This window comes from Sarcophilus harrisii, chromosome 1 (genome assembly GCF_902635505.1).
Source record: "Sarcophilus harrisii chromosome 1, mSarHar1.11, whole genome shotgun sequence".
Taxonomy (NCBI): domain Eukaryota; kingdom Metazoa; phylum Chordata; class Mammalia; order Dasyuromorphia; family Dasyuridae; genus Sarcophilus; species Sarcophilus harrisii.
The window spans coordinates 653,838,597-653,865,290 of NC_045426.1; the positions used below are offsets into that span (position 1 = coordinate 653,838,597).

The 26,694-nt window shown below is 36.6% G+C and overlaps 1 protein-coding gene across 3 annotated transcripts in view; it reads right to left on the reverse strand.

The window, feature by feature from the left end:
- The window catches only part of KDM4B (lysine demethylase 4B), a 264,403-nt gene that overhangs the window by 197,355 nt on the left and 40,354 nt on the right, over window positions 1-26,694 (reverse strand). For all 3 annotated transcript variants that reach the window (XM_031947800.1, XM_031947802.1, XM_031947801.1), the window contains exons 2-5: window positions 18,225-18,390; window positions 11,183-11,358; window positions 9,932-10,046; window positions 1,841-2,034 (exon numbers count right to left, since the gene is read on the reverse strand). In XM_031947800.1, the coding sequence (XP_031803660.1) occupies window positions 1,841-2,034; window positions 9,932-10,046; window positions 11,183-11,358; window positions 18,225-18,365 (626 nt within the window). In that variant the 5' untranslated portion in view covers window positions 18,366-18,390. The remainder of the gene's footprint in view (window positions 1-1,840; window positions 2,035-9,931; window positions 10,047-11,182; window positions 11,359-18,224; window positions 18,391-26,694) is intronic.

The window sequence follows — 26,694 nt, forward strand, 5'->3', positions numbered from 1 at the left end:
TACATAGTGTCAAGATCCCAATAGCCAATGTCTCTTTCCCAAGCTGTCTATATATAGTCGATGAAAGTAAGGAGAACAGAAACTTCTGGGATAATCATATTCCTGAAATGATGCCTCGATGATTGCAGAAGAGATGACAGTCTTAAAACAGAGATAAAAGAGCAAGGAAGATAATTTCCTCCTTATGTTTTATGTGTTTTGTGCATTAACCCACTTGCCAACAACTTAAGTTCAATAAATGACACAGCTAATTAGTATTTCACCAAACCCAACATCATCTGTACCCTTTAATATTCTCTTGGGAAGATCTGGGTTACAGGTTGTAAAGACCCTGTTAACTGACATCTAATCATCTTACAAGAGGGAGTAGTGCGGAGAAAATAAATGCCCATAAAGGTCACAGAACTGGGCACACAAAGGAAGGAAAACTGACAGAAGGGAGATGAAAAAAAAGGAAGACTAATACAAAAGAAGGGTAAGTGTCAGTACTTAGGGGTAAAAGTAAGGCAATGAAAGTACAGAAATAAGGGGCAGGGTAAGGGGAAAAGACAGGTCATTTAGAGGCTAGTTTCAAAAACACCTGAATGCAGATGCATTTCTGTGAGGTTTGAAGGGATGGCTGCATAGTAGAAAAGGGTCCGTAAGCAGATTCTCCAAATATGTACGTTCTCATTCCCAGATGGGACCATTCTATCACTCTCCACTGGGTTACTGCACCATCAGATTCCCATCTTGAAGTTTATCATCTCTAAGTCAACCTCAGCTACCTGCCCAGGTGTTTAGGAAATGTAAACAAATCAGGAGTACCACTGCTTATGGAGAAAGCACCAATCAAAGCCACTTGATTCTTCTTACCATTTCTCCTGTGTCTCCTTAGGCCCAAATCATTCTCCCTGGCCACAAGTGCCATATCTGTATTATCCATAAGTTCCTTAAAAAGGATTTTCTACCTTTTGTATCTGTATCTCCAATGCTTGGGTATAGAGCAAGCTTAATAATAACATATTATTATTGTTAATAATATGCTTTTTCATTCATCAATGTGTGGTCTACGCTAGCAATAATGGATGAAACTGCCACAGATGACATTCAATGATTTTGGTGTCAAAAGCTAGAAATGCAGAATGATGCCAGATTCAAAAGAACACTGTCTGACATGCTAGATTTTCCACATTGAAATTGTGGGCAAGATAGGGTTTATCATGATTGCAATAGTACTAACATGCCAACTGGAAACACATAGGTAGGGCAGCAAGTGGAATAATGAGCCTCATAATCAATTAAGATTCCCCCCCCCCCCCAGGCATTTGGGGTTAAGTGACTTGCTAAGGGTCACACAGCTAGGAAGTGTTATGGGTCTGAGACCAGATCTGAACTCAGGTCCTCCTGACTTCTGGGCCGATTCACTAGCCACCTAGCTGCCCCTCAAATCAGTAAGATTTCAGAGACTTTCTAGATATGAGCCTGGGTAAGTAATCTAACCTACACCTGCCTCTTTTCCTCAACTCTAAAATAAAGATAATAATGACACCTTCCTTCCAGGTTTGTTGTGAGAATCATATGAGGTAACATCAGTAAAATGCTCAGCACAATGCCAAGTACCTGAAAGAGAAGGCCTGGGGATGTACATCAAGGAGAGGAGTAGGGCAAGCAGCCATTTCCCATCTCCTTTTTCTCCATCAATGGGAATGCACTCTTAGCACTCCTCTCCACCCTGGCTGACTCAATTAGACACAAACACACTAGTCAATTTTACTCTTCTTATTTACCAATCACAGAATTCTTCTTGAAGTTGGGAACAGTAGTAGGTCCTGGACTAATACAAGATTCAATTACTTACCATGATTTGGGCTCCCCAAAGTGCAGGTAATTGATACTGTAGAGATCCATGTCTTCTGTGTGCCAAGCAAAGGTGGTTTTCCACATCCCAAAGTACAGATAGGGAGTGTTCACACCTTCTATGATAATCCCACATTCGTGTTCCACCATGTCCAAAAGGGTGTTCAAATTCCCAATATTCCACTCTTCCACATCCTAAAGAATGGGCAAACAATCAAAATCATTCCCTTTGACTTTTAGTTATGTTCAGTTAAGAAATCTTGATGATTTTACCTTTATAACATCTATCATTTAGTCTCTCAGATGTTACATGGCCCACACATCTAACTTATGGATTAAAAAGTGCTAGGTACAATGACATTATGGAAGAGAAATTATGGAAGAGAAAAGGCAATAGAAGGAAATGGCCAATCTAATACAGGAGCCTATCAATCTCATCTACTTTATCATCATATGTAGTCATGTCAAGTATTTTTAAAGTACCTACTATGTGCATAGCAATGTGCTAAGTCCTGGGGATAAAAAAGATCAAAATAAACAGTAGTATGGAGCTTGTATTCTAATAAGGGTACACATAGCTACACAACATTTAGAACCTATAACTGTCAACTCCCTCCCCAGGAAATCCTGTGACTTAGTGGATAAATCTTGGGAGTTGCCTGAGATAGAGAGCTTCATGAAGGTCTTGCTGAATTCTTACTATTCAGATCTTCTCCATAGCAGCCTCTTCACTCGAGATACAACAGACTCCTCAATCCTTCCTCAGCCTGGCTAGTTCTGCCCATGCCAGCCACACTTTCATTCCTTCTAAGGGCTGCCCTGTAGATCCTTTGGTCTTTGAGCAGGTATCTTCTCCCACGGTCTCCTTTTTTCCCACTAAAATTTCAACTCCCTAAGAGCAGAGAATGCCTTTCTTTCTATCCATATGCATCCCCCAGCTTAGTACAATCCAGGGCTGGTGCATAGTAAGTACTTTATCAATCCTTGCTAACTTGTTTCAACACCAAGCAGAACCCCCATAATCACACAACCTCCATGTAATACTTATACACTACATAAGCAAAGATGAGAGAATTCAAGGAAAGAGGGAGAGCAGTAAAGAGATTCTGCAAGAGATGACAGCTAAGATCAGACAGCCCTTAAAGCAGCCAAGGATTCCAGAAGGCAGAGATGAAGAGAGAATGAATTCCAAGCATGGGAGATGCTTGTGAAACTGGAGTGGAGTAGAGAGAGAAGGGGGATTCTCAACTCAAAGAACAGTGAAGTGGTTTCACTTGGTAAGAACAAGATGTATATGTGAGAAAGGAAGCAGAGTGAACTTGAAGCCTTGAAAGTCAGGCTTTAGAAGCCATGGTGAGGAGCATGCATTTTATCTTAGAAATAACAGGGAGCAAGGCAGCTACTGACACAGTGGGCTCTTAGTTAAAAGGTGAAGTGGACAGAGTACCTGGCCCATAGTCATGAAGACTCCTCATCTTGAGTTCAGATCTGGCCTCAGACACTTACTAGCTGGGTGACCCTGAATAAGTCACTTCACCCTGTTTACCTCAGTTTCCTCATCTGTAAAATGGCAAACCACCCCAGTATCTCTGCCAAGAAAATTTTAAATAAACACCTGACTGAAAAACCACTGAACAATAACAACAAATAGGAAGTGCACTGAAGCTTCTAGAACACTGCCTTAGAAGATTAATTGAGCAACTCTATCAAGAATGGATTGATGAATTCTTGTAGAGATGGGAATTATTCCAACCATTCTGGAAAGCAGTTTGGAAGAACTATGCCCAAAGGGTTATAAAACTGTCATCCAGCATTATCACTGCTCAGACTATATTGCAAAGACATCCAACAAAAGGAAAAAGGACACTACAGAAGATATTTATAGCAGCTTTTTTTGGAGTGTTTAGAACTGGAAATCAAGGGAATGCCCATCAATGGCTAAACAAGATGTGATATATATAATAATGTTAGAATATTATAAGAAATAACAAGTAGGATGCTTTCAGAAAAACCTGGAAAGACTTACATGAACTGATGCAAAGTAAAGAGAAAAGAACCAAGAGAAATATATACACAATGACAGTAACAATGTAGGTAGGATAAAGAACTGTGAATGACTTAGCTATTCTCAGCAATACAATGATCCAGGAAAATCCCAAGGGCTAATGATGAAACATATTATCTGCCTTCGCAAAAGAATTGATTAATATACAGACCGAAGTATGACATTTTTCATTTTCTTTCTTTCATTCTTTTATTCTAATTTTTTTTATATAAAATGACTAATTTGGAAATATTTTGTATAATTGCATATATATATAACCTATATTTGATTGCTCAAGGAGCAGAGGAGCAAAAGGAAGGAGATAAAGACAGAATGTGGAACTCAAAGCTTTAAATAAAAATGTTAAAAAAAAAAAAAAAAAAAAAGAATGCATTAGTGCATGAAAACCAATTGGAAAATTATTGTAATACTCTAGGCAAAAGGTGATGAGGACCTGAATCAGAGTAATTAATGATCATGAGTGGAGAAGCAGACAGATGGAGGAAGACAAGTCATGAAAATAAAACTGGTATAACTTGGGAGCAAGAAGTTCCAAGGATGACTCTGATGTTGCAAACCCAGTTAACTAGAAAACAGAATTATACATTCCACAGACAGAGAAGTTTGAAGAATGGAGGGGATTTTGTTTTGGACATGCTATACTTGACCAAGTACATCTAGACAGAAATGTCAGTAACAAGAAAAATTTATTAAGTGCGTTCTAGGTGCAAGGCATTGTGACAGACACACTAGGAATAAGTACAAAACATGAAACAATCTCTACTTAAAATGAGCTTATATTCTAAAGGGAGAGTCAACAAGTACATATTGTACTTGTACAGTACATATGTACAGATACAACAAAAAGTTAACAAATACAAGTATATGCAAAGTAATTAAAGACAAGGTAGTTTGAAAGGGAAAATACTAGGAGTGGGGGAGATCAGGAGAGCTTTCATAAAGCAGGTGGTGCCTATGTTATGTTTTAAAGGAAGATAGATTTCCAGGCATAAAAGAGTTAGTAGTATAAAGTCAAAGTAACAGAAAATGAAATGTTTTTGTGAGAAAAAACAAGACAGAACCATAAAATGCATGAAAGGTACTAATGTATGATAACCCTTAACTAATAACAAAAGACACAGTTTTCCTAAAGGAATAAAGCGCACTAATTTCTTACAAAATAAAAGATATTCTGGGGGGGAAAAAGGCAAAGGGGAGGGGAGTAGGGAGAGGAGAGGAGATGTTAACTATGGCATTCTGGTAAGGCCGAATCAAGAAAATACCTTTGTTCCAAAGTTCTTATTCAGCATTCAATCTTATCTGACACTCCCATGCCATTCTTGCATTGCAGACATTAGCCAGGATCTCTATTTTACAGAAATACTATGATATGGAAATACTATGATATGGAAAAACAGAATGACTCAATATTCCACCCCCTAAGTTTCACTTCAAAGGCTCTTACCAATTCACACCTCTCAAATTGGCTAAGATGACAGACAAAGATAAAGATAAATATTGGAAAGGATGTGGGAAAACTGGGACATTAATACATTGTTGGTGGGGTTATGAACTGATCCAACCATTCTGAAGAACAATTTGGAACTATGTCCAAAGGGCTATCAAACTATGCATACTCTTTGATCCAACAATGTTTCTATTGGATCTGTCTATATCCCAAAGAGATCATAAAAAAGGGAAAAGGATTCACATGTGCAAAAATGTTTGTAGCAGCCATTTTTGTAGTGGCAAGAAATTGGAAACTGAGTGAATGTCCAGCAGTTGGGGAATGGCTGAATAAGTTGCAGTATATGAATATTATGAAATGTTACTGTTTTGTTAGAAACGATCAGCAGGATGATTTCAGAACTTCATTCAGACTCAGATCAGACTTACATGAACTGATGCTAAGTGAAGTGAGCAGAACCAAGAGAATATTGTACACAGCAACAACAAGATTATGTGATGAACAACTGTGATGGACGTGATTCAGGCCAATTCCAATAGACTTGAGAGAGCCATCTGCATCCAGAGAGAGATCTATGGGAACTGAATGTGGATCACAACATAGTATTTTCATCCATTTTGTTGTTGTTTGATTTTTTCTCATTTTCCCCCCTTTTGATCTGAGTTTTTTGTGCAGCATGAAAATTGTGGAAATATGTATAGAACTGCACATATTTAAGCTATACTGGATACTTGCTGTCTAAGGGAGGAAGGGAGAAAAATATGGAACACAATGTTTTGTAAGGGTGAATGCTGAAAACTCTTTGACGCCTCAATCTCCCTTCCATACCACCCCACACAATCTTCTGCATAAATCTTGTAGAATGTCTTGGCCAAAGAAAATTTAATGGTTCACTATTTCAAAACATTTCACAAGTCCTTTTCTCCCCTCCTTCCAACCTCATCTCCTATTATTCTACTTCCTATACTCCATGCTCCAAATGGGACAAATCTCTGTACCCCCAAACATCCCCTGAATCTTCCATGCCTTTCACTCCTTTGCTCATGCTGTCTTAAAACCTGCATACCTTTTAAGCATCTTCTGTGTCATGGTGCCTTTTAGAAGGCTAGCCACACCTGGACAACCCCCATCTTCACCATTATGTTTTTTAAATATATAAAATAAAATACACAGGATATCCTGAAAAACAATTATCAAATACTTTAAAAAATAAGATCAATGAATAAGTTATGAACTTCTGTATGAAAGCTCACCTTGAATGCCACTATATCCCAGAGGATTCTTTTGGATAATGAGAATTTCCCTTTGAGTTCACCTGACAATCAACTTATCTATACTTGTCTATACTTCTGTAATAAATTTAGGCCAAGCTATGGATAAGAATTTGGTATCCTTTCTTAAATTTTTTATAAACATATTTTAAACACACAAAACCTGTTCCTTTTCACAACTCAATATAAACAACTACTCCTACTCCAAGTGTTTACTCTGTACATTTTATGTAAGTATATAAGAGCACTCTATTTAATAATATAATCTGATTTTAGCTGTCAAAATAGAAGAATGGCTTCAGAATGGTTGGAAATCCAACATAAACAAAAAGACCTAGTTTAGTCCTGGGATGTACAAACCTTCACAGATAAGGAAAGCATACAGCTATCACAAAGAGAAAGGGTCTCTTACTCACTACAGCCTAGAGTTCAGAATATTCTCTATGCAATGTTCCACAGGTCACCAACATTTACATTCATTTCTGCCTTCTAAAAAGCTTATTGTGAGCTTTAAGAAGGAACCTTACCTCAACTTTGTATATGCTATGTACTCAGGAGACATTTCTTAAATTAATATTAGTTGAGCTGAAAATTTGGGGAAAAAATTGACTTTAAATGTAAAGTGACTTTAAACGTAATTCTCAAATGCTAATAACCAGGAGATCAAAAGTTCATTTCCCTCTATGCTCCTGATAGATACATGTGTATCTAAATAGTTTAGACTCTTTTCAGAAAAGGACCTAGGAAAACCGTGAAGTTTCCAAACCCCCATCTTCAGACTTCTAGACTTTTGCCAAGCATCAGTGAGAACAAAGTGCTTGGAAAATAAGCATAACACATCCATTATTACTTTTATTAATTTAATTTAGCTAATTAATTGAATTAGCTTATAATAACCATTTATTATTTATCATTATTGAAAAATGATATTATATTCATGGCAAGCTTCAATTTTGGATTGGTGAGAAAATAATCACAAATTTTATCATTTAAGAGATCAACTATTTTCAAGTCTTCCTTTTCTGAAGGAATTGAGAACCAGAGAAAAAGTGATTTATTCAAACTAGTGGCCACAGTTACAGAAGTGAACTACGAGAACTCAAGTTCCTTGTGTAATTACTGTTTGGCTCTTCCCTTCTTTTTTAGCAAGTTTCTCATCTGTAAAATAGTGATGATTAGATTTGCACTCTCTATCTCACAGGAACAAATGAGATCTTGTAAAATACTTTGCAAACCACAACTATATAAATTCAATTTATTATTATTATTATAGCTTATGTACTTTACAATGCAGCTAGGTATACAATGGATAGAGGGCCAGGACCAAAGTCAGAAAACTTATCTTCCCAAGTTCAAATCTGACTTCAGATACTTACTAGTTGGGTGACACTGAGCAAATCACTTCATCCTGTCAGTTTCCTCATCTGTAAAATGAGCTAGAGAAGGAAATGGCAAACCACTCTAACTAGTATCTTTGTCAAGAAAACCCCAAATGGGATCACAAATGAGTTGGATACAACTGAAATAAATGAACAACTACAACATTCTCCACAACTCAAATATTACAAAAAGATGTTTAATTGTGGACTTGAATACTTCTCTAATAAAAATAAATGGAGTACCTATAAAGCAAAGCAAAATGTGTATGAAAAGCCAGAAAAAAGAAAAATGACAAATGCTGAAGAGTATGTGGAAAAATAGGAACACTTAATGCACAGTTGTCAGTAAAACTGAGAATTGGTCCAACCGTTCTAGAAATCAATTTGAAAATGGGTAAATCCTTTGACCCAGAAACACCATTATTAGATCTATATCCCAAAGAGATCAAAGAAAAAGGAAAAGGATCATATCTGTACAAAAGTATTTATAGAAATTCTTTCTGTGGTAGCAAAGAATTGGAAATTGAAGGAATGTCTATCAATTGGGGAATGGCTAAAAAAATTGTGGTATATGATTGTGATGGAATACTATTGTTCAAGATTATCTGCCCTACCTGGAGAGACTTACACGAACTGATGCTGAGTGAAATGAGCAGGACCAGGAGATCATTATATACTTCAACAACAATACTATATGATGACCAGTTCTGATGGACCAGGCCATCCTCAGCAATGAGATCAACCAAATCATTTCCAATGGAGCAGTAATGAACTGAACCAGCTATGCCCAGAAAAAGAACTCTGGGAGATGACTAAAAACCATTACATTGAATTTCCAATCCCTATATTTATGCCCACATGCATTTTTGATTTCCTTCACAAGATAATTGTACAATATTTCAGAGTCTGATTCTTTTTGTACAGCAAAATAACGTTTTGGTCATGTATACTTATTGTGTATCTAATTTATATTTTAATGTATTTAACATCTACTGGTCATCCTGCCATCTAGGGGAGGGGTGGGGGGGGTAAGAGGTGAAAAATTGGAACAAGAGGTTTGGCAATTGTTAATGCTGTAAAGTTACCCATACATATATCCTGTAAATAAAAGGCTATTAAATTAAAAAAAAAAAAAAGATTATCTGCCCTAACTTCCCCCCCCTTCAGAGTTATTTAATGCATTTAATGAATGTTTATTGCATTTCTCCCCCCATTTCCCAGCTGACTGCACTGTTCTGGAGCTCCTCTTGCCCTAGAACTTCTTCATTCTGCAAGATCAGCTCAGCATTAGGACAGACCCTTCCTTCATCAATACCATCTTCCTCAGGAAGCCCCTTCTTTCTGAATGGAGAGGGTGAATAGAGAAGAACTCTCCCAGAATCACCATTTAAGGACAGGACCCAGGTTATTTCCTGTCCAGTCCCCCTGCCAGTCAGTACCCTCTCCCTCCTATCCCCTTCAGCTTCCTTTGCTATATTGTCTCCCATGTTAGACTAACTTCCTTGAAAGCAGGGTTTGTCTTTTCATATCTTATTTCCAGTGCTTAACACAGTGCCTGGAACATGGTAGGTGCCTAAAAAATGTTTACCGATCAAGTGACCAAACACTATTCCAAAGAACCTCAGAGACACACTGCCTCACCAATTGACAGAGAGGTGATTGAATGGAAGTACAGAATAAATACTTGTTAACTGGGTTTTCTTTCTTTTTTGGGTTTTTTTTTTCTTTTTAAAGCAGGTAAAGGCAATGGAGAGATCATAAAAATGAGCACTCTCTCTCAGAATGGGGAAGGAGAAAAAGAAGCTACTGAGTGGTATAATCTGGACATAAACCAATAATTTATAACTAACCAGGTGGAAACCTAACTTAAAACAAAATATATCTATGCAGTAGCTCAAGACATTGTAAATGATTTATATAAAACACTTACAGCATCATATAAAGAACCACTGATATCAGCTCCATAAATTGGAGATACAAAAGTCAGGTTCTTCCAGTATTTACGCTCCAGATCTTCAAAGTCTTGGTGTCGAGGAGTACAATACCTAATGAAATAAAGCCAATAAAAGAATCATCAAGCCTCAAAGTGTCTCATCCACCTATAACCTTAATTCCCACATACACTCTTTAGGAATCCATAAGCTAAATTTGAAATTTACTTCTCCACATCCTCAATTCTCCCTGACAAAGTTACCATCATGTCCTATCAGAGGACTCTCATGTTTGCAAAGCAGACAGATGAGGGCAAGCTCAGACCACTGTCAACACATTCTCGGATAGAATATGCCATTGGGTCTTATATCACTGAACCTTCATGGTATAGAAGCAAAAACCCTGGGATCTGAATTACAGATCCTGAGTTCATATCCTGAACTTATTTAGTCTCAGTGTAACCCCTGAGACATCACTCAAATCTCTTGACAACTCTGCTTGCTCATCAGTACTTTGAGGGGTTGGACTAGATGATTTCAGTGAGCCTTTTCCAAACCTAAACCCTATGATCCCATGACCTAGGCAAACCTCGCAACAGTATCAGAATGACCTGTACAACATCACAGATGAGTGATCACTAAGCTTCTCCTTAAACATTTCCAGTGAGGGAGAGCTCATTATTTTTCAAAGAAGTCCATTCTATTATTCAAAGTAACCTTGATAGCTAGCTCTAATTATTAGAAAGTTCGAGCTATGCTCTGCCCTTTGTAGCTACATTACATTTGCTCTTTCTATATGATACACTTTCAAATATCTGACTACAGAATGGTTTTGTTCAGTCTTGTCATGAAGAAGACCAAAGTAATTGTACATATTGAACCTTGGTCAGAGAAATGAAAAATAATATATGAATTCAAATGTCCCTACTTTTCTTATGATTCAATCATTGCCATTACTGTCATCTCATTATGTTGGAAATGCTCTCTCCTTTCTCAAAGATTATATCAGCAGAGCACAAGTTCTACAAGAAAATGATTTTGGCTTTTTTTTTTTTGGCCCAACACCAACCCATACTGAAGCAGATAGTAAGTCACAAATGGGATTTGAACCCATCCCATCCAACCCTAAAATGTGGAGATTCAGGTTCAATTAATGAACACACAACTAGTTAATTACCCTCACAATTTCCTTGCTACCCCATGAAAAGAGAAATGCTCATAATAAATAATCTCTGGGTTGGTTAACGTACTTTTCACTGTTGGCTAACCGCCGATAATCTCCTACTGTCATGGGTTTCTTCTGTATGTTATACTGGGTAAATAAACCAGATTGTCCTGTCACCACCTGCTGAATAGGAGCTGGAATCACCATGTCATCAATGTCATCATAAGTTTTCCTAGGTTTCCACTCCTTGGGTGGGATCACCTAAAAGAGGCAAAAGAAAATCAAAACAAATCCAAATAAAATGTGCGAAATGATCATGTTACCTTAAACAGAAGAGTAAGTGATCATCATTTTCTTTACATCTGAAAACCAACTAATAAACTGCAGGTGTCTACTATGTACTAGTCATCATGCTAAGTGCTAGGGATACAAAAGGAAGTAAAAGTCAATCATTGTTCTCAAGGAGCTCAGTCTAATGGGAATGATAAAGTACAGTTACATACAAACAAGCCAAAAATGGAATAAATCTGCCATTTGTCTTTCATTTTGAAGGTGATGTGCTGTCTTGTACTTGAACTAATATAAGTTAAGTCAGAGTTGCACTGAAGTTTTGCAGCGGCATCAAATTTCTCACTCTCTCCCAGAGTCCAGCTGCAGGACAAAACTCTAGACGAGTGGTGATGGCCCAGGATGCAGTGATGTCGTTGTTATCTAACCAAGTTCTAAGCACTCCACAAAGCTTGCTTCAGACATTTTCAGGGTCACTGTTCTCCACCCATTTCAGTGGGAAAAGATTTCACATGCCTGGAATAGATATTCCCCCTAACTCACTGACAGGCCTGTCAGTTACTTTCAACCTGGTTTAGCCTGTTTTACCAGGGTGTGGCCACTGCACATGCTCTAACTTCTTGGAGCCACAGATAAAGAGTTGGATGGAAGGTAAATATGACAAGTTTGTGAGCACCCTGAAAAGTGCTTAACAAGAATAAATAGGAAATAACTTAACAGAGGGGCTGGGAAAGGTTTCCTGTTCAAAAATAAAATAAAATAAATAGGATTTTAGCTGGAACTTGAAGGAAGTCAGATGAGGAAGAACATCCAAGGAAGGACAGGTGAAGAAATTGCCCTGAGTCAGGAAATAAAGTATCTTATTCATGAAACAGCCAAGAGGCCAGCAGCAGCAGAACAAAGAGTACATGTAAGGTTTTAAAAGACTGGAAAAGTAGGAGAGGGCTTAGTTATGAAAGGCTTTGAATACCCAATATTTAGCACTGAAAACAATGCTTAAAAAAAAGTCAGTGTGTCTCATGTTAGACAATAATTTATTCCAGCTTCAGAAACTAGAAGAAAAAGGAAAAACCACTCTCCAGGGAACTAGAAAAGTACTGCCAATGATAACAGGTTTACTTAAAAGTACTCAAATTTACTATACAACAAGCAATATGTGCAGACCCCTTTTGTCATATGCCAAGGGAAAAAAGCAAAGATGAATTAAGATATTTTCTTGGTCCTCAAGAAGCTTATAATCTAGTAAATATGAAAGCATTATAGATGCACATATTATATCATTATCACAACTGCTTGAAATTACAAAGAGCCTGCCATTTCTCAATACTGTCATGTACCTAAGACTCAAAAACTGAACTAGAATTGCTGACTGTTCAAAGCTGCTGCTCTATAGACAACATTTTAGGATCAGGTCATCTAGTCCAATTCTCCTTTTCTCATCTGAAAAATAAGAGAATATTTTTCAGATGAGAAAACTAAACCTGAAGGAGATTAAATGACTTGCCCAGTCACACAAGGAGCAAATGTCAGGCTGAATTTAAGCTCAACTCCTCTGACTCCAAATCCCATGCTCTAGACAATAGCCTATATTGCTTTTTCGTTACTTTCAGAGAATCCCTTAAGTGCATTTCATGTTGTTAAAAGACGAGGAAAAACTAAAACAGTACAACAGAAATTAGTAAATACAACATTCTGAATAAAATTCTGTAAACTCCTCATAGATCTAGGTATTTGGCATTATCAATCATCTACTCCAATCCACTCACTTTGTAAGTGAAGAGAAGTGATTTGTTCACTAAAATGATTGTGATCACCCAGAAACAGCCAGTTTTTGAAACCAAAACCCAAGTTCTCTGACTCCAAATTCAGGGTTCTGATGATGTTATCAACAAAAATAAGTCACATGACAAAGTTTGAGAAGTCTTCCCATAAAATAAAAATATGAACTTCCTTCTTTGGGATAGGAGCAAGAAAGCCACTTTTCTCTGATTCCTCAATGAAAATCCCTGGGAAAACATGAAGAAGGTACATACAGGAGCCTATACTATAAGATTTTAAATAGTTTTAAGTTTCAGATTCAGAAGTGGAAAAAAGTCAAAACTTTTTCACTTACACTAAAAATTCTTTGAAAAAGCACACTCATGGTGGCCTAGCTGTGTCAGACCTAAAATTAAATAAAGCAGTGGTCATCAAAACCATTGGGTACTAGCTAAGAAATAGAGCAATTGATCAGTGGAATGGGTTAGGTTCACAGGACAAAATAGTCAGTGACTATAGTAATCTAGTGTTTGACAAACCCAAAGACCCCCAGCTTTTGGGATAAGAACTCACTATTTGACTGCTGGAAAAATTGGAAACTAGTATGACAGAAACTAGGTATTGAACCACACATAACATAGTGTACCAAGATAAGGTCGAAATGGGTTTATGATCTAGAATTAAAGAATGATATTACAAACAAATTAGAAGAAAATAGAATAGTTTAACTCTCATATCTGTGGAGGAGGAAGGAATTTGTGACCAAAGAAGAACTAGAGTTCATTATTGATCACAAAATAGATAATTTTGATTATATTAAGTTATAAGGTTTTTGTACAAACAAAACTAGTGCAGACAAGATTAGAAGGGAAGCAGTAAACTGGGAAAACATTTTTACATTCAAAGGTTCTGATAAGGGTCTTATTTCTGAAATATTTAGAGAATTGACTCAAATTTCTAAGTATTCAAGCCATTTTCCAACTGATAAATGGTCAAAGGATATGAAGAGACAATTTTCAGATGAAGAAATTGAAACTATTTCTAGTCATATGAAAAAGTGTTCTAAATCACTATTGATCAAAGAAATGCAAATTAAGACAACTCTAAGGTACCACTACACATCTGTCAGATTGACTAAGATGACAGGAAAAGATAATGACGAATGTTGGAGGGGATGTAAGAAAACTGGGACACACATGTTGGTGGAGTTGTGAATGGATCCAACCATTCTGGAGAGCAATTTGGAACTATGCTCAAAAAGTTATCAAACTGTGCATACCTTTTGATCCAACAGTGCTTCTACTAGGCTTATATCCCAAATAAACCTTAAAGGAGGGAAAGGGACCTACATGTGCAAAAATGTTTGTGGCAGCCCTTTTTGTAGTGGGGCAAGGAACTGGAAACTGAGTGGATGCCCATCTACTCAGTTGGAGAATGACTGGATAAAGTATATGAATATTATGGAATATTACTGTTCTGTAAAAAACAAACAGCAGGATGATTTCAGAGAGTCCTGGAGAGACTTACATGAACTGATGCTAAATGAAATAAGCAGAACCAAGAGATCATTATACATGGCAACAAGACTATTTAATGATCATTTCTGATGGATGTGGCTCTCTTCAACAATGAGATGATGCAAACCAGTTCCTATTGTTCAGTGACGAAGAGAACCATCTCCACCCAGGGAGAGAACTATGGGAAATGTGTGGACCACAACACAGCAGTTTCACTCTTTCTGTTGTTGTTTGCTTGCATTATGTTTTCTTTCTTAGTTTTTTTTCCTTCTTGATCTGATTTTTCTTGTGCAGCAAGATAACTTTCTATAACTATACATACATATATTGGATTTAACATATATTTTAACATAGTTAACATGTATTGGACTACCTGCCATCTAGGGAAATGCAAAAGAAACAATGCAAACTAAATGACCTGGGCACATCTCAAAGTCAACACATACAAAATGGAGCTCATTTTTCTTTACTCCACTCCCAACCCCACAAGAGGCCAGCTCTCTTCAGAACCTTCCCATTTTAGTTAAAAGCATATCATTTTTCCAGTTACTTAGATTTACAATCTTGCTGCCATAGTGGCCTGTTCATTCACCCCACATAACAAATCATTTACCAAATCTTCTCATTTTTACCAACTTAAAATCTCTTCCATAAATTGCCCTCTCTCCTTTCAAAGCCACAATCCTTGTTTAGAGCCTTGCCACTTCCTATTTTGACTATTCTAATAAGTACCCAGCAGCCTTCTTTCCCCAAGTTTTCTCACTCCATCTTCCACACAACTGCCAAAATGATTTCCCTTAAGTTCAGTCTGATTGTGCCACTCTCTCCTATTTAATGAGAGAGAGAGAATTATATTTAATGCTATAATATTTAGGATTAAATATTTGGCATCTAAAGATCCTCACCCCATTCTGACTGTCTGTTCATCATTCCCTTTCACTCACTTGAGTCCAGTCAAATTGCCTCCTAGCTGTTCCTTATGTACGACATTGCACATCCCTACCTTGACCAGATTGTTTCCCATGAGTGGAACGCGCTTCCTCCTGCCCTCTTCCTTCATGAAATCAGCAATTTTTGTGAAAATTCACCCCAAATGTCATCTTCCCTGGTCACTTCCCTATCAGTATCTTCCTTATGTATATTCTCTATATACAAGTATAAGTTGCTATTACCTCCCCTATTAGGGAATAAGTTTCACAAGGGCAGAGGTGGGTTTCACTTTTCTTCTCACAGAATTCTGGTCTCATAAAAGACAAGGATAAAGACTGATGACAATATACATTTCTGTGGAACTAATTTACAAGGTGTTTTTCTCATCTCAACTTAAAGATAAGCTAGTGTAATTTATCATTATTCCCTTATATAGCTAAGAAAACAAGACTCTGAGAAGTAAAATTAATCATCCAAGGCCCCAAAGAGAAGTCATAAAATCAGGACTTGATTTCAGACCTTAGGACCCTAAGAGTAGTGTTTATTCTACTATATTTTTGCTTCTCTTGCTGTTAATCATATACTTTTAAGTCTTCATAATAAAATATGATAAATCATGATAATGGATGTAAATCTAAAAGGGCTTTTTAAGTTTATCTAGTCTTATTTTACTAATGAGATTAGAAGCACATAGAGGTTCAATGACTTACCAAAAGTCACACAAGTGACAAATAAAAAGGCAAAGCAAGTGGACACAAGAGCATCTCCACTCCTCTATGTGCATGTGTGCCACCAAGCAAGGCTGGCAGGAAGAGATATAAGATAAGGATTGAGGAGGAAGCATCCCTCTCACCTCTTGGCAGAAATAGTGGAATGAATATAGGTACCGAATGAAGTACAGATTGACAGGTACATATTTCTAAGTTGTATTTGCCTGAACTTGTTACAAATGAGGATTCTATTGGGATGCAAGGGAAGCACTGGAATTTAATAGCAATGCTTTTTTTTTTTTTAAGTATCATAGGAAAGCTTTAAAAAATATATAAAAGAAGAAAAAAAAGATGCTATACTTGGAATAAATCAATCTGAATCAAAGTCCCAACCACTACCTAGATGTCCCAGCATGTCACTTGACTTCTCTAAAATGCAAATCAATGACAGATAGGGAGACATGAGATCCTCCACCAACAGCTAACATAATGTTTAATGAAACTGGAATGTGAAGCATTTGAAAGGGAATCAGAGAAAATGAGCCTGCAGAGATTAAGTTAGAAGCACTCTGTAGAAAGAGTGTCAAATGATTCTATGGAGAGTTCATATTTGTCCTGAAGGCCAGAATCAAATAGAGGACAAGGAAGCTGGGAGAATGGAAGGGAAGAGCAATTTTCCTCTCTACAATGGAGTATATCACCTGATCTCCTGGATGTGGTATTCAATCAAGTTCTCTTAACAGTTCCCTTCCACTAAGACTAAATTCCAAAGAATTAAGCAGTTAAAAGACAGAGTAATCTCAGAAAAAAACTATTTCCATCAAATGTGGGATCATTAGATAAAATGTAAAGGGCAAAGAAAAAAGCATAAAGTAAATAAGCAACAGTAATCAATGTAGATTATGTTTTCTTTTTTTAATGTTTCTGGCCTTTTAATGACCAAGAACAGTTTTTAAATAATGTAACTTAATAAGCCTCAACAACTCTTGTGAAGTAGGTAAGTAAACAATACTGTCCATTTAAATATATAGATTACTTTTTTTCATATGCTTGAGCTGTGAACTGTAGCAGAAATGTAGGATGGAAGCTTGAAAGGATGGCCGCGTCAAGTAAAGTTTTGTTTTATTTTTCCTTTTATAGTATGAGGGAAATCTAGACTTATGTACAGTGTACTTATCTACAATGTAGATAAAAAGCCCATAGCTAAGGAGAAAATAAATATAAGAGCCAGACAATGATCAAAGCGTCAAGTTTTCAGAAGATAGACAGGGAAAGAAACAAGGGCACGAGTGCATGGCTTTGGAAAAGAGAAGGGCCACATTTCCTCAAAGAGTGATCTAAAGAAAACTTCACTCTATAGTTCCCCATTCTTTCTAACAGGTGGAATAGGAAAAAAGGTAGTCACATCCCACTATTATCTCCCAAAGTTGAGGTCAACTAAAATATGAGAAGGGAGAAGGAGTAACTCCGAGAACAACTCTGGGGTCAGAGGACCTGGGTTTAACTTTTACCTCTGATACTATTTCTATGACCTGGGACAAATCTCTATTTCAAAGTGTCTCACTTATAAAATTAAGAAGTTGAATGAACAAGATGGCTCTTGAGGTTATGTTAACCTTCACACTCTTGGAATTTCTGTTTTTATTTGGGGATGGGAGGAGATGGCAGAAGAAGAGACAAGATTTCTAGATTACCAAACACTGCTGTGTTACCCTGTGTAAGTCACTTAACCCCAATTACTTAATCAAAAAAACCAAAACTGTATGAGTCTTCCAATGTGTCTAGTATAGTGCTTTGAACATAGTAGAAATTTTACATTAAATAAATGAAAGGCCTTTAAAAGAAAATAGAAATAAAAGAGTCTAAGACCTAAATTCGAAGGAAGAGAACTAAGAGGAAAGAACCCATAAGCCTCTTAGCTAACCTTAGCAAGTCCTGCTCTGTGAGCTCCTTGGGATTCAATGTAGGCCACATATTTCCCAAAGTCCTGAAACTCCTCAATCGTAGGACGGAAGGTCATGATCTTACAACTCGGGTTTTGTGGACTTGGATTCTCGGACCCCATGATTCCAAATGGCTCAGTAACAAACCTACAAAACAAACAAACAAACAAACAAAAAAGTTAATAAGGAAAACATTGCCTTAATGTAATTTCATCATCGAATCTTTAAAAACCACCATCACCACTACCAAAAAAAAAAAAAAAAGCCTTTAAAATTTACACAAGACTAAATGGAGAATAAGAGATGGTCAAGTTTGTGTAACAATAGAAAACACTAATTTTTCTTAAAAGCAGATCCAAGACAATAAGATGATTTTATATGAATCTAAAAATAGAAAAGCCTCCAATTTTACATAGAAATGTAGTATAGGAAAGAACAATGTTTTTTAGTATACTTTGACAGTTAAAGGCATCCACAGAAATAAAGCTTTTATAGCACACATTTATATGCAAGTTATTATCTTGAAATCAATAGCCTTTAGCCACTTCTTAATTGTATTTTGGCAGGAGATACTTTCACTAGCCTTGGTGGAGAGGCAGATGGTCTTTTGTATATGTCTTAATTTCTTCCTACAAATTATCCCCCATAATCCATTTGGGACACACTGGATTCTGCCAGTCCTCACAATTGTTTTTTTACCTACCTAATGGTTTGTTTATTTAACTGGTGGTTGCTGTTCTAGGGGCTAACAGCCCTTCAAAAGAACACTTCAAAAACTAATTAACCTAGGACCTATTCAGTAAACAGTAGTGATTTGATTAGGCTCAAAATCTCTTAATACATTAACAGTTAACCATAAACAAATCAGTACACTTGAAAATGGAAGTGTCAATAGGCGTAATCTATTTCACATCAATTGTTAAAACTTTAAATTTTAGAAGAGTAGCAAGAGTCATTTTGAGTCAGAAGGCCTGTCTAAATTTTAATCCTGACTTTTCCATGATTGGCTACATGATCTCAGGCAAGTCATTTTACCTCTGAATTTGTCTGCTCAATTGCAAAAGTGTTTTTCCCCACTCTCAATTCTTCCTCACACAGCTGCCATAGTGATTTTCCTCTCCTATTCAATGAATTTCAATGGCTCCATAGTGCCTCTCCAATTACAAACTTCTCCATTTGGCTTTTTAAAAACCCTATATAACCTGTTGTGAGACCAATTTTCCAGCCTCCATATGCATATTTTCTCCCTTCCAGTTCCAGTCCAGCCAACTATTCTTTCCTTTGCTATGTTTTTGTTCCAACATTTTAGGCCTAAAATGCTTTAAGATCTGGCTTTAAGTTTGGAACTATGCTCAAAAAGTTATCAAAGTATGCATACCCTTTGATCCAGCAGTGTTTCTACTGGGTTTATATCCCAAAGAGATCTTAAAAGGAGGGAAAGGGATTTTTCCACAAAGTGCAACTTTCCACAAGTGCAAAAATGTTTGTAGCTGCCCTTTTTATAGTGGCCAGAAACTGGAAACTGAGTGGATGTCCATCAGTTGGAGAATGGCTGAATAAATTGTGGTATATAATGCTATGGAATACTATTGTTCTGTAAGAAACAACCAGCAGGATGATTTCAGAGAGGCTTGAAGAGAACTGCATGAAGTGATGCTAAGTAAAATGAGCAGAACCAGGAGATCATTATACACACAAGACTATATGATGGCTCTCTTCAATAATGAGATGATTCAAACCATTTCCACTTGTGCAATGATGAAGAGAACCAGTTACACTAGAGAAAGAACCAGAGGAACAGAATATGGAACACAACATAGCATTCTCACTCTGTTATTATTTGCTTGCATTTTCTCAGTTTTTCTTTTTCTTCCTGCTTGATCTGATTTTTCTTGTGCAACAAGATAACTGTATAAATATGTATACATACATTGGATCTAATATGTATTTCAACATATTTAACATGTATTGGACTATCTGTCAGTTAAGGGAGAGGGTGGGAGGAAGGAGGGGAAAATCTGCAACAAAAGGTTATATAAGGGTCAATGTTGGAAAAATTACCCATGTATATGCTTTGAAAATAAAAAGCTTTAATAAATTTTTTTAAAGACCTACCTCACTCAAGTCTCACTTTCTGTAGCAAGCATTTTCTGATTCCCCTCTCTCCCAACTAATACTACCCTACCCTTTAATTACCTTGTATTCTCTATATATTCGGCATGTACCCTACATGCATGCCATTTTCCCCAAAGCAGAATATGTAAGTTCCTCGAGAGCAGAAACTGCTGGATCATAATAGATATTTAATAAATGCTAGAGATATCATCACCTTTGCCTATATCATGACAGGGTTGTCATGAAGATAAAATTAAATAAAGTATCTGAAAACGCTTTGGTAACACTAAAATTTTTTACAATTGTGAGGAATTAAATTATTATTATTGGAATCAAAGGACTTAGTTTACAATTAAAGACAACATACAACTGAATTCTTCTATGCTGGGAGAAATGAAGGGCTTATATACGCATATCTACATAAATGCTAGAAAAATGGTTATTAATGCTCATTTTTTTGTTAAATTCATACTTTCTTATGTCAGGCACTTTAGCACTAAAATAAAAATTGATAGTGACCAATGAAATTGACAAAAATGTTTTTTTTTAAGGAAACAAAATCAACTACTTTGAGATTAAGTTGTATTTTAGTTGCACTGCAAAACTGCACTCTATGAAATAAGGAAAGAATTCAATCCAAACTTTTTATGCAAAACAAAGGTTGCCCCCCTCCCAAGTATTCTCACACTGACATCATTAGAGGGCATCATGTTCCTTCTAGGAATACAATTGACTAAAAAGAACAGAAAGGATGTTTACTCAGTTTTTTGAACAGAAGCTTTGGGAGAATGAATATGACAGAAAGTAATTTTATGTACAAGTAGTCCAGGAGCTTTCCAAAGTAACGGCTTTCAGCACAAAAAATCCTCATAATATAATGGAATGGTGTTTGGTGTAGCCAATTCTGGAGAAATGAAGACTTGGTCCTCCAATTCAATAAGCAAACTTTTTTTTTTCCATTAACTTTTAAAGCATCTCCAATGTGCAAAGAACAGTGCTAGATGCTGGGAATATAATGAAACATGTCATCCTCCAACAGCAAATATCTTAATATCTGTTGTGTTGATAAATAATAGGATTTTAAAGTTTGTAAAGCTCTTTCCTCACAATAAGCCCAATGAGTAACCAAGTATATTTTACAGATGGGAAAAGAGACCCAAAACAGTGAAATGACATGGTGAATATGACAGAGCAGAGATTAAAATCCAAATCTCTTTACTTCCAGTATAGCATGATTCATAATATGGGGGGATGGGAAATGGAATAAGCATTCCTATCACACCTCCTCCAGATACTGTGGTAAGCACTTTTTAGAAATATGATTTAAATAAAGAGTTGAACAAATTGAAGCAGAGGGTAAATGACTTGCCCAGGGTCACACAGATCACAAGTCACAAGTATCTGAAGCTAGTTTTGAAATCAAATCTTCCTGACTCCAGGCTCTATCAATAGCACCCCCAGTAACATATATCTATATTATCTATATATTATATACATATAATATATGTACACACATACATATATACATACACATACAAGTATTACATATACTCAAAACATACATACAAAAATGTTATCAACTGTATAATTTACACAAAAACCAATCAACTTATTAAGGACTTATATGACAAAAACTGTCCTGGGTCCTGGTCATACAAGAATAAAAAAAATTCTCGAGGAGGATGGAGTCTTAGTTCTGAGTAGAGAGACAATATGTACACATGTAGGCATATACAAAATAACGAGAAGGCAAATTTGAGGAATGGCAGAGCACTAACAACTGGGGACAACGTGACAAGTAAAAAAGCCAGATGGTTAAAGTGCTCTGAGAAAATGAAGGCCCTTAAGAAAATTTATAGTGAAGATAAATTTAAGTGGCTTAGTGGACAGCAAGCAAACTCAGCCTAGTCAACACGATGACAAAAAATATAACATGAACATTTCTACAATAATCGACACATATCCCTTCAGAGGCAACAGTCAATCTTCAGCGGTTTTGCATGGGAACTCAAACCTCGGCATTGCCACCAAAGTCATCAGCCCTATCTCAATCTTCAGAGTTGTATTGGTACACAGTGGCTTGAATTCCACTTTGGAACTGTTCTGATATATGGTAGCAAGTGGTTCACCACTGAGAAATTAAATGCTAAAGGTCAAAACATTCCCATGCTAAGTGAGTCAATTTTTTAAAACCCCTTTTTGGTTTTACATTATCTGCATTAACAAGTGACTATACTTCTCTTCCTAAAGCCAAACCAACCAACAAGCTTTTTAATGACATCTGATAGTGTATGTGATATTTCACATCCACAATCTCCACTGGCAAAGAAGAGAGGAGGAATGTGGGCTTTCTCATTTCCTTTTCAGAGACAAAGCTTTTGGTCCTCCTAATTACACACAAACCTTTGGGTTTGTGCGGGCTTTTTTGTTCTTGTCACAAACTAAGCTGTTGTTATTGTGCATGGTGTGTTTCTATTTTCCTTATTTTGTTCCCAACAGGTAAACTTGTACAGAAAGAACAAAGCTCACTAAAAGCTCTCTAGAAGTCATGAACTATTTATGGTTTTCTCTGGCTAATTAAGGAAGCTCTGATTCCCAACACTGGGAATGGTCTGAAGTTATAAAACCCTAATATGATTATATTAGTGGTGCAAAAAGTCAAATAGAAACATAATGAGGGAAGGGGCATGATCTGGCATTCCATTTTATAGGTAAGTCAATGTAGCTTAACAAATATGCTCCTTAAAGCTAATGTAAGACCTTCAAAATGTCGACTACAATATTAAAGCTAACGGAGTCCCTTTGTAAAGATGAAAAAACTGTTAAAAGTGTTAAAAGTGCCCCTTGATATCAAGCAAAAAAAAAAAAAAACATTACTGGATCTAAGAACCAGATTTTTTTTTAACTAATACTTGAACTCTTTCTTTTAAATATTTTGCTATGGAATTTGCTATTAAGCAAGTCTATCCAAAAAAATGCAGTAGTATTAACAATACCAGAAAGTTCCCATTATAATACTCTATAAACCTGGCGTCTAGCCAAGAGTAACCATGCCTGCCTTTGCTACCAAAAAAAAAGCATGGGAATCACTAAAAAGCATCACCTGAAGGATTTACTAAAAGTTTTCCTCTGAACTCTTTTAAATTTCTCAAAGGGCTTGATTGTGGAGTTCAAATCTTTCCATTTACTATTTCCCATTATCTGAAAAGTCATTTAAATGAGTAGATTCATCTGTAAAATGAAGTAGGTGGTCTTCATTAATACTTAAAGCACTGATCCCTTAATAGGGGACTTGTCTATAAGGCACATTTATATAACAGGCTTGTTAAAGATATAAAAATCAAGAGTAGCAACAAATTCATTCATTGTTTTTATTCACATTGTAGAGTTCCAATTTGGGGCAAAGGGAGGGGCATAAAAAGCATAATTTTGGAAAACATACATCAAAATGTAATAAAAATGTTTAATATTCCTTGGCAATTCTTAACCACCCAAGGACAGTAGATGCCTACTAATGAAACTTTCACCTGTTTTCAAATAGCTGTTATGAATTAGGTGAAATGAGAAGTTGGTCAAACAAGATTTTTCCACCTAAATATTACAGAACACTATATATGTGGTTAAAGGCTGAAATCCAAGAGGGCTGTTGGTAAAGACAACATATTCAGAAGCTTTTTTTCTGTGGGAAGCCCGTGTCTGTATCAGTTCATGCTGTCCTTTATGAAAAGGCCCATCTGTTCCCAGGAATTAGATTTAAATTAAATCTTAACCCTTATCTGTCTTTCTGTCAAAGTCCTTCATAATTTGACCCCTTCCTCCTCTTTTCCCATTTATTTAGCCAAACTGATCTTACACTGCTTCCTAACAGGAAGCCATTCCAATGGGTGGGTCTCCTCAGGGTTTCCAGGTTCCTACTTCCAGGTTTCTTTACCCACTCTCATTGCGTTCTCAGTATGATTTGCAAACACTCTCTATTTCCTCTAAAGCTATCTTATTTCCTTTAAGATAGCTCCAAGAAACCAATTTTCATCTCCCTGGATTTTCAACTACTGAAATATTGAACTTCCCCATCTTCATCACAATCAGTGATTTCTGCTTTTGCAGCTAATTCAAAATCTCAGAATCATCTCCGACTCTCTTTTCTCCCCACCCTAATAAAATCATTAACAACTGCTTCTAAAAAGTCTTGCCTACGAACCCTTTTTGTCAACTGTCCAATTGGCAGCATCCTAACCAAAAAACTCACTAAGTTTCATTACCTTTGAGTCACTCCTTTGCTTCTCCAATCCAACCTACCTGCCAGATTCACTTTCATAAAAGCTTAGTTCACATGTCATTTTTCTTTTCAAAAAATCAGTGATCACCCTTTGCCCAACTCATTAGCAAGCTTTCAAGAAGTTGCCCAACCTCCCTATCTACCTTTCTTTTCTAACCTCACCTCCCACTCTTCCCTGCCAAGATCAGATGCTCCAAACCTTATGCTCCCTAAATGTTAATACTCAGCCCCACCCCACATATCTCAATCACCCCGAGGATATTCTACCTCGATTTCAACTTCCAGTCTCAAAGTCCACTTCTCCGACACAACTTTCTCTGAAACCAAGACAAAAGAGATCTTCCCCAGTTCTTTTTACTTCTTCTGCACTAGCTCCTTTACTAGGTTATATCCAGGAAGAAGAATCAAGTCTTATTCATCGTTGTAACTCCAACTAATGCTACTAATTAATTAGCATGTGACAAATATTTGCAAAGAATCAATTTGTACTCTCTCCTCTGAAATGCCATCTTCTACTTACCTAAGTCTTGCTTTCTACATGTGGTTTTACATAGTGTCTGATACACAGAACACTAATGAATGTTTGATGCTTACTTGTCCTACACTGATCTCTCTATCTCTCTCTCTCTCTCTGAACTACAACTAAGTCACAATTTAGAATTTGATGCAGGTTACACTTAGGTCCCTGAGTATTTGCTTTATGTGTAGGTCTTCCTTTATTAGACTGTAAATTTCTTCAGGGCCAAGAAACATATCTTCTTACTCCATTCCATGTTTGATCTTCCCAAAGCCTAGAATATTGTTGTATTTTACACTGCACTGAGGACATAAACATGGAAAGATTATTTTGATTGACTTGCTTCAGTTTTTGTTGGGCTGTTTGAGTTGTAGAAACCTCAAAGTCCATCTAGTCCACTTTTTCTAACCCTCTCTCCCTTTTCATTTTACAAGAAACTAAAGACCTTTAAAGGTCACTAGTAACCATCAGTGCCAACATTTGAACCCAGATCTTCTGTTTCCAAATCCAATGCTCTTTATACTACAGTACTCTTGTCAATCTTAGCCTCACTGGATATTCAAGAATTCTTTTATTGTGGTGGTGACACAACAGCTACTGAGAAGTCCAAGAGGAGTTTTAGAAAACCTACGGTATTTACTCATTGGCCACTACACTAAAGTTGAGAGGATAATTTTAATAAATGTTTTATTTTTCAAGAAGTTCCAACAACTCTGACTTATATCCTCCCTTCTTCCATAGAACAGTCATACAAAAGTTCATAAAATCATAAAATTTAAAATTTTGGAAGCGACTTCAGCAGCCACCAGTAGGATTCCAATCTGTACACAAAAGGAGTCCCAACTGTAAAATTCCTGGCCAATGATTTCCCAGCCTCTTCACTTTCTTCTGTGGCCAAATAAAGTTAAAGGGCAATGGGTTCGGTGGACCACTCTTTTCCTAAAAGCCCTCTCGATTGGAGTCCAAGACGGCATTAACTTTTTTGGTTGACACATCATGAGGGACACATATTGATCATTTTTAAAAACAATGGCTGTCTAAACTACATCTCCTCTCTTCTGTTTATAAGGTTGATTTTTGTAGTCTTTGTTCAACACTTTTCCTTGAGGATTCAGCATTCCACACTGTCAAGATCTTCCTGGACCCCTTTCAGATGATGGAAAAAAAGCCATTTGTAGTTATATGAAAAAATGCTCTAAATTACTATTGACTAGAGAAATGCAAAATAAAACAACTCTGAGATACCACCTCACACCTCCTCTGAGAAAGGCTAAGATGACAGGAAAAGAAAATGATAAATGGAGGAGATGTGGGAAAACTGGGAAACTAATACATTATTGGTGGAGTTGTGAACCTTGTTGTGATCTAACCATTCTGGAGAACAATGTGAAGTATGCTCAAAGAGCTATTAAACTGTGTATGCCCTTTGACCCAGCAGTGTCTCTACTGGGTCTATATCCCAAGGAAATCTTAAAGGAGGAAAAAGGGACCTAAATGTACAAAAATATTTGTAGCAGCTCTTTTTGTGGTAGCAAAGAATTGG